Source organism: Ceratotherium simum, chromosome 11 (assembly GCF_057802395.1).
Source record: "Ceratotherium simum simum isolate JZ-2026a chromosome 11, ASM5780239v1, whole genome shotgun sequence".
Lineage (NCBI taxonomy): Eukaryota > Metazoa > Chordata > Mammalia > Perissodactyla > Rhinocerotidae > Ceratotherium > Ceratotherium simum.
This window is the reverse complement of record NC_141910.1, coordinates 502,032-517,391: the sequence shown is the minus strand read 5'-3', so window position 1 is coordinate 517,391 and position 15,360 is coordinate 502,032. Positions and strand designations below refer to the sequence as shown.

General features: G+C 38.8%; 1 protein-coding gene across 4 annotated transcripts in view; it reads right to left on the bottom strand.

Moving 5' to 3' along the window:
* The window catches only part of EIF2AK3 (eukaryotic translation initiation factor 2 alpha kinase 3), a 72,020-nt gene that overhangs the window by 35,744 nt on the left and 20,916 nt on the right, over positions 1 to 15,360 (bottom strand). For all 4 annotated transcript variants that reach the window (XM_087436445.1, XM_087436446.1, XM_004437243.3 and 1 more), the window contains exons 3-4: positions 2,969 to 3,163; positions 1,104 to 1,234 (exon numbers count right to left, since the gene is read on the bottom strand). In XM_087436445.1, the coding sequence (XP_087292571.1) occupies positions 1,104 to 1,234; positions 2,969 to 3,163 (326 nt within the window). The remainder of the gene's footprint in view (positions 1 to 1,103; positions 1,235 to 2,968; positions 3,164 to 15,360) is intronic.

Genomic DNA, 15,360 nt, shown 5'->3' with positions numbered 1-15,360 from the left:
AAACAATTAAGGAAACAAAATCCCATAGGATAAAGAAGGTCAGGTTGCCGGCGGATGCAAAGCCCTCCTCATAGCCCAGTGAACATGGAGAGAATATATTCTTAACTGAGTTTGAGAAAATAGTTTTTGGGAAAGGAAACTGAATTATATTCCATCAGATCTAAGACAAATTCTAAAAGTCTAGTTCACTTTCAAAAGATAAAGATGGGATCTAAAATTATTTTTACTACACAGGCAGTTTAAAATTTAAGTATTAGGTTTGAAAAAAAATCAAGCATGTGATTTAGGATCAGCATATCTAATCCAATCATCTTATTTTTTAATCACATATTTAAACATAAAAATTACATAAGGAATTCATTATTTGAAAAAGGAAACAAAAAGATATTTGACCAAATAAATTATACTTGAATACTTTAAGACAATAGACTAAAATATTACTTTAAAATTGGAGTAGTCAAACTATAAAACTACCTACTAGCAAGAACTAAGAGTCAAAAAGGCCCGTGCTGAAATAAAGCACATTAGCTTTGTCTGAAGAGCTTTCTGCATTCAAAGATCTTCGATCAATGAGGTTGCTATCAAAAATATCATTAACCTAAGACTAAACTAATACGTAGTCATTGTATGGGACTCCTTCTCGTTACCATATCCTGAAGCATATGGTGAGAAGTTCAGGATTTGTTAATAATCATGAGGCCATTTTTAATTTAGGACCTACATTTCTCTTTAAAAAGCAGTATGCTTTTAGGGCAACAAAATAGTTCAGAAAATCTCCACAAAGAAAAATCCAGGGGCTGGCCCAGTGGCACAGCGGTTAAGAGCGCGCTCTCTGCTTCAGCGGCACCTTCGGATCCCAGGCGCGCACCGACGCACCCCTTGTCAAGCCATGCTGTGGCGGCATCCCATATAAAGTGGAGGAAGATGGGCACGGATGTTAGCCCAGGGCCAGTCTTCCTCAGCAAAAAGAGGAGGACTGGCATTGGATGTTAGCTCAGGGCTAGTCTTCCTCACAAAAAAAAAAAAGAAAAGAAAAGAAAAGAAAAATCCAATGAATTTTGGTGTTCTTATACTTCTAAAGATCAACATTATCTGATACACACTTCTCATTGCCACTACGAGGTCCAACAGCTCTGACAGTTTTCTGGGTGCGTTGCAGAAGCAGAATGTCTTCTTGTTCCATTTCATCATTATCCCATCGGCGACAACCCAAAGCTGAACAGATGTACCTCACCTGAAAAGACAGATATAAAATTAGTAAAGAATATAAGTTATAGGAGATTGGAGACATTAAAAGAACCTCTATGATTTATTAAAAAACGAGGGAATGTGTAATAAGTACCCAAGTCTTAGGAAGTATCAGTTAGATTACCATCTCCTAAAATGAGTTATTTAGAACCATAAAGGTACCAATGAATATTTATTTCAGGGAATAATTTTCAGGATCTAGATAACTTTAGTCTTATCTTGAGGATTTCCATGGAATATACGAGAAGAAGTGGATAACCAGTTGTCATATCTTAGCAATAATATCATTAATAAAATTCCAGGTGAATTAAAAAAAATCAACCTCAGAGCTTCCATATAATGGAAGTATTTAGTTTTTTAAAATTTGAACCTTTTCTAATAGCTGCAGTATTTAAAAGTACCTCCTCAAATCTTCATTAAAAGAAAAAGGAAGACTCCTGCTATGATCTGAACTAAAATCCTCACAGAAAGAAGCATATCTGCTAGAAAATCAGAATTTTGCAGCAGCACATCACATCAGAGAATCAGATGATCTGGCCCAGTCCTCGTGGTTTACAAATGAGAATACTCAAGCAAACAGAGGATCGCAAGGCCTGCTCTATACAATGCAGATGTGGGTGATGGAGAAGGCAGAAAAGCATCTGCAAGAGCAAGAAGGTGCTATGGGCCTAACACTGAGATAAGGAAGCGTTCACATTTGAAAACCTCAAGGGTCAAAAGATCATTTTCCTATTCTTCCTTGTTTTAGTCAAATCTATATCTAAAAAACAGTCACAAATCAAGGTGTTAAGGTATTAAAAAACTATTTTTATCTTTCAAAACAAAGGATATTTTTAATTAGTTATTCCTAATAATGAACTTATATTACAAAACCCAATCTTAGAAGCAGATTATGATCCTATCCTAAGAGTTAATACTGGAGAAAGTCTGGGTCATTAACAGATCAAGTCAAATCTGACCTTGGAAGTTTCTGAACCTTTTCAAGTCTCAGTGTTCTCATCTGTAAAATGAGTACACACTTTCCTCTTGGATCCTCTTGTTATAGGATCAAACTAGATAAATAAATGAGAGTAGCAATTATTCTAATCGGGATTATTATTAATCTTTGGAGGGCCACTCATCTGTCCAAATGGAAACAAAAATATGTCATCCTCAGGAATATTGTGAAGATTTCAAAATAATGTATGAAAAATGCACCTGACACATAGTAGACCACATTTATTAATTCTCTTCCTCCTGCTATTCCTGGCTCTGCTATTTACTGTTATCTTGGATAAATTTAGTTTCTCTTAATAATATTTTCCCCTTTCTACTTCACAGTTCTTTTATTAAAACAAATGACATCCTCAGGGGAAAATTATAATAAACTCCAACCAGTAATAGTATAGTTTAAGAAATTATTTCTGGGGCTGGCCCAGTGGCGCAAGTCGTTAAGTGCGCGAGCTCCACTTTGGCAGCCCGGGGTTCGCAGGTTCAGGTCCCGGTCACGCACCGATGCACCACTTGTTAAGCCATGCTGTCTTGGCGTCCCATATAAAGTAGAGGAAGATGGGCACGGAAGTTAGCTCAGGGCCACTCTTCCTCAAGAAAAAAAAAAAGGATGGGGGAGGATTAGCATGGGATGTTAGCTCCGGGCTAGTCCTCCTCACACAAAAAAGAAATTATTTCTATCTCTATTTAACCTGATTTCTCCTCAAATAAATTCAACCTCTTTACTCACCTTTCCACTATATGCACTGAGTCCATATGTAGTAAGGGACTTTCCTCCAACTAAAACAACATCATCTCCAAATTTATAAGAAGATTCAAGAAGAGATTCAACGGTAAAAGGAACTGTTTCCATGCTCTCGCGGTCTCGGTCCCACTGGAAAAGGTCTCCATCCAGGGAAGGAATGATCATCTTATTCCCAAATACCTAAAATAAAAGTTAACTTTTAAAAGGATCAAAACTTAAGTAGTAACTAAGAGCTGAGTCTTGAGCCTGATGTACTGTAGCCTCCATCTGAGCAGCATATGAAGCGGCACAGCTCATCAACCAAAAGCAACTTAAAAGAACTGTCAATCTCTCCTGGTGCCTACAGGTAGTAAATACTCCAGCATGGTTTTTCTCAAACTCTGTTTGCCACGGGCCAAGAGCGTCCTCTAATGAAATGTGAGTTACCAGAAGAGACTTTTGTGATCAAGTGAGTTCAGGAAGAGGTTGCTACAGGAGTTCTTATAGTGATTAATATACTAATGTACAACATGATTTTCTAATAAATGGATAGTATATGCAGTACTTTCCAGGTCTATTTTATCCAGGCCAATTACTGTCATAGGCTCAGATCCAAGGAACAGGTTGATCCAAGCAGTATCCCATCCTTTCTTTCATTTACTTTCTCAAACCTGCTATGAGCTAGAAGCTTGGTAACCACACTTACTGATTTTATGCTCTTAGTTGTCCTTCCTTCTTTTAACAATGTTTATTGAGGGCCTACTATGTGCCAGACACTATTATGTTGCTTACGATAGACCAGAGAGCAAAACAAATTAAAAAAAAGAAAAATCACTGCCCTGTGAGCTCAAACTCTGGTGTTGGGAGACAAACAACATAATGAATAATTATAGAGTATATTAGGTGATAAATGCCATAGGGAAAAAACAGAACAAGATAAAGGTGGTCTGGAAAATGTGCGGGTGGGAGGTGAGGGGACTGTCAATAAGGACCTCAGGGTAGGCCCCACTGAGAAAGCAACATCTCAGCAAAACCTAAACGTGCGAGTTAACCATGCTGATGTCTGGGGAACAGCCTTTGCAAAGGCCTGTAGGGTGGAAGTATGCCCGTTGTGTTTGAGGAGGCACAAGGAAAGCCAACAGGCTGTGGAGGCAAGGATGGAGGCAGGGAGAGCAAGCAGAAGGCACAAGACGATGATGGTTCCAACTGGGCTGATGACACTGGAGGTGTTGAAGGTGGTCAGATTTGGGATATAATTGGAAGGTAAAGCCAACAGGATTTCATGGTGGATTCCCTGTACGGAATGAGAAAAAAAAAAGAGTTCAGGATGACTCTAAAGGTTTTGGCCAAGAACATCTTATTTCTTGAGAAAGAGTATTAGTGCACAGCTTTGTGATACTGCCCTTTTGGCATTTAAAAACGTATCCAATTGGACTTACTTCAGCTAATGACACAACTATTTTCTTGATCATCCAGGCTCAAAACTTTGAAAAAAGGGAATATGAAAGAAGTACAGGTTTAAAAAACAAAAAACAAAACTCCAAACAAATGTCAGTTTTAACTTTAAAAAAAAATTTCTCTATGCACTTCTTTGTTCCTTAAGCAGCAGAATCCTATCTTTAAAGGGATACTTGTACACTCCCAGACAGTCGCTAAGAGTCTAAGTCGGTGCCTGGCTCACATGTCCTCCCATCCCCCAGCTTTGCCTTGCACCCCTGGGACTCTGGAGGACAGGTTGAAAAACACTATCTAATCCACTTTTTTCTTTCATTTTCTACTTCAAATCCTTATATCTCCTGCTTGAACTATGATAATAGCCTCTTTACTGAAAGAGCCTCTTAACTGAAAATTTCCTCAATCTAACCTCTACGTATCTTCTAGATTAATCTCTGAGTCAGAGTTAAGCTTGTTATGACACTATTCAAAAACTTTCAACAGTTGTCTATTATCTTCTTATTAAAGACCCCAAATCCTAACTCTGACATTCAAAGTCCTTTAAACATGACCTCAAACAACCTTTTCCTCCTGTTTTTCACTTTTCCTCACGTGGGCGGAAATCAGGCATCATTACTTAAGCATGTTATTTAATGTTACTGTGATTGTTCAGTTATGTCATTGTCAATGTCATTTCTTCTCCCTGGAACACCCTCTCGCACCAGCACTGCCCACTGAAATCCTATCTCGCCTTTAAGCTAATATCACTTATGTTTTTGCTTTGAAATCCAAGGAAATTTTGGCAGTCTAAGTTTGATAACAAAAATCTTCCCACTCCTTAATACTGTACTTTTCGCTGTAACTATAACCTAAGACAACATTACATTCTCAAAAATTGTTCACTGTACCTCTGAGAAATATTTACTTGGTACGCTAATGTTCTTACATTTATGTTGATACAGTGTTTATACAGTGGCTGTAAAGCAATGCACTCAAATCTAGTACCCAGATTTTGTTATCTAATTCCATTCCCCACCAAAGAAATCAAGGCTCCTCGGAGAAATGGCTGATCCCAGGGCTGGGGCAGGTTAGGTACAAGATGAGCCTTTAACATCTTATTATTCTAGAAAGTAAAGATCAGATAAAAAAGAGATGGGAGCATGCCACTGACCAAATGTGGAACAATTTAAGCACCAAAGTAATTAAGTACTGAATTATAAAGCACTGAAAAAAAAAAAAAAGAAATTTATGAGTCCATACTGATAACAGATAAAATAAATACTATATGGGGGAGAAGGAAGGGTTCTTACTGCTATTAAATGTCAAGTGTCTACTGGTAAATATGAAGGGAGGGCTGGAGCTGGAAAAATTAGCACTTCGCAATCATCATAGTAAAGACTCTATCAGGGAAAAATCAGCAATGGTGTTAAATCTAGGAGGAAATTTTGATGAGGAGCAGGATATTTGCATGGTCTTAAAGTGTTTCCCCACAGACTGCTTATTAGTTACAAGAAATTTTTAAAAAACAAAAAACAGTAATTATATAGTGGAGAATTCAGATAATACCTTGACTGGATGGTCAAAATTAACATCACTGATTAATGATAGACATGATGCCCTTAGAGATGCCACAACATCACCTATGTAGTATCCCAGCCAAGAATGCACAACCTAAATCTAATCACAAGGAAACATCAGACATGTACAAAATGAGGAAATTTCAATTTTTAAATAAAAGGACAGAGACTGTACTCTTCAAAAATGTCAATGTCACAGAAGACAAAGTCTGTGGGTAAACCCAGATTAAAAGAGGCTAACACGACAAATAAATGTACTACCTGACCCTACACTAGATGCTGTATTGGAGGTGGAGGATGTTATAAAAGACATTACTAGGTCAACTGGTAAACTGGATGATGGAAGGTAGATGAAAGTATCAATATAAATTTACTAAGTTGATAACTGCACTGTGATTATGTAAGAGAATATCTCTATTAGGAAATACACACTGAAGTATTCAGGAGTAAAGGGCCATGATAAATATTTAATTTATTTTCAAATGTTTCAAGGAAAAAAAGTGTGTATGAGGGGTTGGGAGAGGAGAGAGAGAGAGAGAAAGCACACACAAGCACTCAAATGACAAAGCAAACAATGTTTGGGGTAGGAAAATCTGGGTAAGTAACGGTTGGGTTTTGAGGGGGGTTGGTGCCACTTTTATTTGTACAATTTTTTTGTAGTTTGAAATTATTTCCAAAAAAGAGGTTAAAAAGAAAAGAAAAGAAAGGTACCCAAGGGCCTTTCGGGGAGCTCTATAATTAAACTCAGAAGGCTATACCATTAAATCAAAGGTTCATCATTCTGGGTATTTAAAGATCTCCAATTATTACTCTTTATTAAAAAATATTTGATTTTTAATAAACGTTCACATGACATTGGTATGTATCCCACCTCATATCACCTTAGAGTTTTAGCATTACTATTTTATTTTTTGTTTTCTTATATTTCTTAATAATAATAGATAATGTTTTATTCTCAAAAAATCAAAACTTTTTATCTTTTGTAGACTGTCCAACTTGAAGTTGCCATTAAGAACAGATTTAGGTCATAGTACACATACCCTATGATAACAATATGTAGTATTTAGCCAATATGATCTTATACTTTGAGTTACATATCAGTTAGAAAATCAAGTATTCACTGTTCTCTGCCTTCTTATTATGTTAGGTATTCTGTATTCCATTTACTAGAACAGTAAATTCAAACTATGATAAAGTTAAAAAATAGGTATTTCAGTTGCCTGGTCATGTCAGCAGCAGTACTAGTTAAGTACAAACAGGGAAAGTAGGTATGCGTCACTAAAAGGAAGAGGAAGAGGAGTTAGTGGGTCCGTGATAAATAGATAACGTTTATTTTGACTTGTTTCCTCTTCCATTAACAACCTCTTTTCCTTAGAGCAGGCCCTTAGGGAGCACAATGGCTCCTAAGTGCAAAAAAAAACCCCAAACTGCCAAACTGATATGGACTAAAATTCATCTTTGCTTTAAGGATGATCTACATGCCTCCAAATGTAAATGAAAACAAACTTATCTGCAATTAAGAAAATATAGTTTAAACAAGATGATTTGATATGATTGACCATATTAAGAAAAATTGCCTTATTTTAAAAGTCAAATCGTCATCAGCATTAACTAAATGAGAAAAGTTGCAAAACCCAAAACAACAACAACAAAGCACTATGATTCAATATTGAATCATCATGACATATTTCTGGATTCGAATTTCAAAAGTTCACTTCTAAATAGCTGCTCTTCACTAATTGGCTGCTTATGAGTCACACATATGGCTGCTAACCTTTGCACCAACCTTTGTAGTCTTTCAGGCTGCATATGTGAAGCAGATGGTGCTTCTCCTTGAGAGCCACAATATATGCATGCAGTTCAGGTAGCGAGATGACATCAGCCCTCACAAGAGCATTACCTCACCCTCCCTGCATAGGAATGAGTCACCCGGACAGTCAGCTGCAAATCTCTTGGTAGAAAAAAATGTAGGTTACGGTGATGCATTTTCACATTCCACTGATTTGTCCCTGTAATGGCAGCTATTTGTTCTGATTCGCTGTTCTGCATCTCAAACTGATTGTGTCACTTGCCTCCCTCTTCAGTCATTTTTTTAAAATATAAATTCTTGTTATTTCTGTATTCTTTTTCTCTATTTGTTTTTTCTTGTTCATAATTTTAAAACAAAAGGTTTGTCACATTGGCTAGCAAACTTGGTACCAAAGATCCAATCAAGGTCTTTTTCCACGCAATCACAAAGCAGTTTAGTAAAGTAATTCAATTTCTATTTCCTTCTTTTTTTTTTTTGTGAGCAAGATTAGCCCTGAGCTAACATCCGTGCTAATCCTCCTCTTTTTGCTGAGGAAGACTGGCTCTGAGCTAATATCTATTGCCAATTCTCCTCCTTTTTTCCCCCAAAGCCCCAGCAGATAGTTGTATGCTATAGTTGCACGTCAGTCTAGTTGCTGTATGTGGGATGCTGCCTCAGCATGGCTGGAGAAGCGGTGCAGAGGTGCGCGCTCGGATCCGAACCCGGGCCGCCAGTAGCGGAGTGCGTGCACGTTACCGCTAAGCCACAGGGCCAGCCCTCAATTTCTATTTCTTAACAAAATCTAAACGGCACAATGAGTGCCAGTGGCACATGTAATCAAGGACTGCTATTTGAAATGAGAATGTGAAAATAACTCTATTTTCAAGTGCTAGAAGGAATTTCAACTGAGAAAATAAAGGAAGTACTACTACTAAAACAAATATAACCAGCAATAAAAACAAAAACAAAAATTCCTCTAACTACATGAAAAACTATCTTTTCATTTGGTTCTTCCTTCTTTTTCTATGCACCCTGCCCCCGTCATTGACGCATTCACTTTTTGGGGTATATTCAACTTTAACTTATGAAAAATTTTTAAACATACAAAATGTAAAGAGACCAGTTTAATAAGCCTTCATGTATCTATCACCCAGTTTCAACAATTATCAACATTTTGCCAGTTGTTTCATCTATTCTCCACCTACCTGCTACATATACTTGTTTACTAGAGTATTTTAAAGTAAATCCCAGACATCATGTCATTTCACCTATAAATACTTCAGTATTCATTGCTGAGAAGTAACTACCATGCCAATACTACATCTAACAGAATTAAGAGCAATTCCTTAAAATCATCTAATATTCAAATTTTCCTGATTGTCTCAAAGGTATATTATACAATTGGTTTGCTCCAACAAAGAATTCAAACTCCACATATTACATTTGATTCCTTTCTTTCCCCCAAAGAGCCCCTTTCATTCCCTTTTTCATACACTGATTTAATTGAGAAACCAGATTATTCATCCTATACAATGCCTCATAGTCTGGATTTTGCGTGTCTTTTAACTTATGTCTCATTCCCTGTATTTCCCGAAAAGTGTGATTAGACCTGGAGCTTTGATCTGATGCAGGTCTGATTTTTTTGACAAGACTACTTCAGACTACCTCATAGGTAGTGCTATATACTCCCTACTATATTATAGGTCAGCAAACTACACCTCATGGGCCAAATCCAACCCACTGCCTGTTTCTGTAAGTAAAGTTTTATTAGAACACAGTCACGCTCATTCATTTATGTACTGTCTATGACTGCTTTCCCAGTACAACTACTGAGACTGTATGGCCCACAAAGCCCAAAATCTTTACTATCTAGTCCTTTACAGAGAAGTTTGCCAACTTCTGTGTCAAGTCGTATTTGTTACTATTAATCAGTGCATTCGGGGGAGTCAGCCTGATCCCTCCATTTTAAAGTGTCCCATCAACTTTTCACCATTTCGGTATCAGTTGATGATCTATTTCAATAAAGGGAATAAAATAATGATTTCTAATTCTTTCACTCTTTCTGCATTTATTAGATAGAATTTTTCTATAAAGAAGAACTTGCCCCTCATTCAGCTTTGGAAGCTGGATTTGCATACACTAGCATTTTCTCAAGAAAATACTCTCAGACATTAAACACTTTCAAATCCAAAGAGTTGTATCGAGTGTGATTCCTAACCAAGAAAGAAGGAAAAGGAACACACTGGCCTTGACAGTTAGAAAAGCCAAGTCCCAAGTACATGCCAAGAAGTTAATAAGAGCTTAAAGTGAGGAGAGAGGAAAGAAAAGCAGAGAAAAAGCATGTGGTAAGATACAGACTCAACAAGGAAGAATGAACACAGACTATAAGGGAAAAGGATGGAAAAAACCACCAGCCATCCTAGAATATTCACTAAAGAGGCACACATCCCTGTCCCACTTCAAGAACTCCAAGCATCTCTAGAATAATACAATAACTGATGTTCCAGTGATGATCCCAAAGAATTAATAAAAAGGTAAAATTCACTAAGAATGGGAAGATGTAAAATACATGAAAAACACTCCATTAAAAGTGTTCAATTGTTGGCTTTTTTGTTATAGGGAAATCCCCTGTGCCCAGAACAATTACTTTCTTCACCATCCTAGCTGTTGAGCAGGCCAACGTGGTGCAGCAACAGCAGGCACCCAACGTATGAAATGGGGACGTGTCCGCAGGGATGTGACTGCATGTCATCCAGCCCCATTCCTGGGTCCCTGACTCTGCCAGCCACTCACTATGTGACCTTGGACAAAAACTAACACCTTACCCTTTTTACCAAATTCCTCACATTAACTTATTGCACTTGATCCTCAAAATCCCTCTCCATAGCTATTTTAAAAGGTATGTCTTGGGGCTGGCCCTGTGGCTTAGCGGTTAAGTGCGCACGCTCTGCTACTGGTGGCCCGGGTTTGGATCCAGGCGCGCACAGACGCACCGCTTGTCCAGCCATGCTGAGGCCACGTCCCACATACAGCAACTAGAAGGATGTGCAACTATGACATACAACTACCTACTGGGGCTTTGGGGAAAAAAAGGAGGAGGATTGGCAACAGATGTTAGCTCAGGGCTGGTCTTCCTCAGCAAAAAGAGGAGGATTGGCATGGATGTTAGCTCAGGGCTGATCTTCCTCTCTCACACACACACACACACACACACACACACACACACACAAAGGTATGTCTTTTGGTCCCCAAACTACTGATTAATGTTTCTACTACTCTGGGTATCCAGAGGCCCTCCTGCTTTTTCCCACTTCTTGCCCCTCTAATTTCTCCACACTCAGAACAGAAGGGTTTTTGGCATTCTTTTTGCTGTGAGACTTGGAACTAGACCCTGAGGAATCAGTGTTGTCTCAGTGAGCCAGCTGCATTATAAGCCAGTTATCTGTAATTGTGGAAGTATTTATATTTATAAATATGTATAAAGTATTCACACCAACTAGTAGTTGGGGAACTCTGGAAGCAAGCAGGAAAATCCCTAAAATTCTAATAAAACCAATCTATTCTTGAAGCACTTCTTTTCTCTCAGTTTTCTCTGACTCATTACTCTCGACTGGAAATTGGAAAGGTTAGAGATTGTACAAGTTTGGTTATAGGTTGTCTTCTCACCCTACACTCTTTCAAGATGATTGCTTCTCTCAGTTCCCATGACACTAACAACTGGAATTTTCTCTTCAGCCCAGACTTTTCCTCTGTGAGCACAAGACACATACAGGCAAATGCCTCCTTAACATCTCTGCCTGGAGCGCTCTCACAGTCACTCCAAACTCACCGTATCTAAACACACTCAGGTTCTTCCTCTCCACACCTGTTCTTAACTTACTACTAAATCCTCCTTTGGTCTTTTAATTCCATAAAGATTTTCCTCCTTAAACTTCTTTTGAACCCATCCCTTTATTTCACTCCATTTCCTCCGTCATCACCCCAGTCCAAACTATCATCCCCAGCTGTACTCTACAGTCTCTTAGCTCGTCTCCCCTTTCTGCTCGTTTCTCTTCCAGTGCGCTCTCTACAGTCAGTATAGACCGCGTATAGTAGGTATAGTCAGTACAGTGCAGGAGAGACGGGTTTCAGTAGGATTTCAGGGATTTTTCCTGCTCTCTTCCAGACTGCCCCAACTGCTAGCCGGTATGAATACTTTGTGAATGTGGATAACTATAAGTACTTCCACAATTAGGGATCATTGGCTTATACACGCATACCTCGTTTTATTGCGCTTCACTTTATCATGCTTCGCAGACACTGGGTTTTTTACAGATTGAAAGTCTGTGGCAACCCCGCATCGCGGAGGTCCATCAGCACCATTTTTCCAACAGCATTTGCTCACTTTGTGTCTCTGTGTCACATTTTGGCAATTATCACAATATTTCAAGCTTTTTCATTATTATTATATTTGTTATAGTGATCTGTGATCAGTGATCTTTGATGTTACTACTGTAAATGTTTTGGGTTGCCACGAACCACACCCATATAAGACAGCAAAATTAATCAATAACTGTTCTGTGTGTTTGGACTGTTCCACCAAGCAGCTGTTCCCCTGCTCTCTCCCTCTCCTCAGGCCTCCCTATTCCCTGAGACACAACAATATTGAAATTAGGCTAATTAATAACCCTACAATGGCCTCTAAGTGTTCAACTGAAAGGAAGAGTCGCACATCACTCATTTTAAATCAAAATCTAGAAGTGATAAAGCTTAAGTGAGGTAGGCACGTTGAAAGTAGAGATAGGCTGAAAGCTAGGCCTCTTGTGCCAGTCAGCCAAAGTTGTGCGTGCAAAGGAAAAGTTCTTGAAGGAAATTAGAAGTGCTACTCCAGTGAACATATGAATGATAAGAAAGTAAATCAGCCTTATTGCCGTTATGGAGAAGGTTTTAGTGGTCTGGAGGCAAGATCAAACCAGCCACAACATTCCCTTAAGCCAAAGCCTAATTCAGAGAAAGGCCCTAACTCGCTTCAATTCTATGAAGGCTTAGAGAGGTGAGGAAGCTACAGAGGAAAGGTTTGAAGCTAGGAGAGGTTGGTTCATGAGGATTAAGGAAAGAAGTCGTCTCTATAACATAAAAGTGCAAGGTGAAGCAGTAAGTGTTGATATAGAAGTTGCAGCAAGTTATCCAGAAGATCTAGCTAAGATAATCAAGGTGACTATACTAAACAACGGATTTTCAATATAGACGAAACAGCCTTATATTGGAAGAAGATGCCATCTAGGACATTCATAGCTGAGAGGAGAAATCAATGCCTGGCTTCAAAGCTTCAAAAGACAGGCTAACTCTCTTGTTAGGCGTTAATGCAGCTGGAGACTTTAAGTTGAAGCCAATGCTCATCTACCATTCCAAAAATCCTAGGGCCTTCAAGAATTATGCTAAATCACCTCTGCTTGTGCTCTATAAATGCAACAACAAAGCCTGGACGACAGCACATCTGTTTGCAACATGGTTTACTTAATATTTTAAGCCCAATGTTGAGACCTACCATTCAGAAACAAAGATTCCTTTCAAAATATTACTGCTCATTGACAATATACCTGGTCACCCAAGAGCACTGATGAAGATGTACAATGAGATTAATGTTGTTTTCATGCCTGCTAACACAACATCTATTCTGCAGCCCATGGATCAAGGAGTAATTTCAACTTTCAAGTCTTATTGTTTAAGAAATACATTTCATAAGGCTGTAGCTGCCATAGATAGGATTCCTCTGATAGATCTGGGCAAAATCAATTGAAAACTTTCTGGAAAGGATTCACCATTCTAGATGTCATGAAGAACATTCATGATTCATGGGAAGAGATCAAAATGTCAACATTAACAGGAGTTTGGAAGAAGCTGATTTCAACCCTTATGAATGACTTTGAGGGGTTCAAGACTTCAGTGGAGGAAGTAGCTGGAGATGTGTAGAAGTAGCAAGAGAACTAGAATTAGAAGTGGAGCCTGAAGATGTAACTTAATTGCTGCCATCTCATGATAAAACTTGAACGGACAAGGAGTTGCTTCTTATGGATGAGCAAAGAAAGTGGTTTCCTGAGATGGAATCTACTCCTAGCGAAGATGCTATGAAGATTGTTGAAATGACAACAGCGGACTTAGAATATGACATAAACTTAGCTGATAAAGCAGCAGCAGGGTTTGAGAGGATTAACTCCAATTTTGAAAGAAGTTTCTACTTCCGCGTAAAATGCTATCAGACAGCATTGAATGCTACAGAGAACTCATTCTTGAAAGGAAGATTAAATCCAGGTGGTGAACTTCACTGCTGTCTTATTTTAAGAAATTGCCACAGCCACCCCAACCTTCAGCAACCACCAGCCTGATCAGTCAGCAGCCATCAACATCGAGGCAAGACCCTCCACCAGATTATGACTCGCTGAAGGCTCAGATGATGGTTAGCATTTTTCAGTAATGAAGTATTTTTTAATTAAGGTATGCACATTGTTTTTTTAGACATAATGCTATTACACACTTAATAGACTACAGTATACTATAAATATAACTTTCACACGCACTTGGAAACCAAAAAGTTTGTGTGACCCGCTTTATTGCAATTTTGCTTTATTGCGGTGGTCTGGAACCAAACTGGCAATATCTCCAAGGTATGCCTGTAATGCAAATACGACATTGAGTTTGTGTGACCCACTTTATTGCAATATTTGCTTTATTGCGGTGGTCTGGAACCAAACTGTAATATCTCGGAGGTATGGCTATAATACAAATACCTAACTGAGACAACCCTTTGGTTCACCAGTCTAATTGAAAGTCTCACAGCAAAAGAGAACATCAGGATACTGTTTCTGTTTTGACTGTGGAGAAATCTCTCCCATTTAAAATCCTTCAATTTCCCATGGCTCAGGATAAAATCCAAAATGCTTAACATATCTTACTAGACCCTGTATAACCTGCCCCCCGGCCTCCCTCAGTGTGTTCTTCTCTACTGCTCTCCCCAACCCTCATCCTTGTTGCCAGGCTCACTTCTTTCAGCTCCCTGAGCACACCATAATTCCCAGGGCACGGCCTTCAAACAGGCTATTTCCTCTCCCAAAGCAGAATTTTCCCCGCCTCTCTAGCCATCTCTTGCCAAGGCAGCTCCTTCTCATATGACCTCAGTCGTAAACATCATTTCTTCTGAGAAGCCTTCTCTGATCCCCCAGCTAGGTAGGTCAGGTATCCTTGCTAAGTCTCTCTTAGTTCTGCCCTTCCTTGTGGCAGTTCCCACAACTCAATTACGTTATTTACACTACAATTGTTTCATATCTGTCTCCCCAGCTGGCTCCACATGTAAGTTACACAAGGGCAAAGGACCTCATCTGTCCTGGGCATTGCTGTACTCTAGCGCACAACCCTGCAAGACCCCCCACTCCCTTCAAGATGAGCTCAGTTTGGGATGTGGTAAGTTCAGGTACCTCTGACTCTCCCACTGGGGTTGTTTAAGAGGCAGTTAAGTGCTCACAATGTGCTAAGCAGCATACTAAGTCTGCTTATGATGTCTTTGAGTAATAATTATTCTTGATAAAGCACATTAAGAATTATAATTATTAGTACAGAAAACA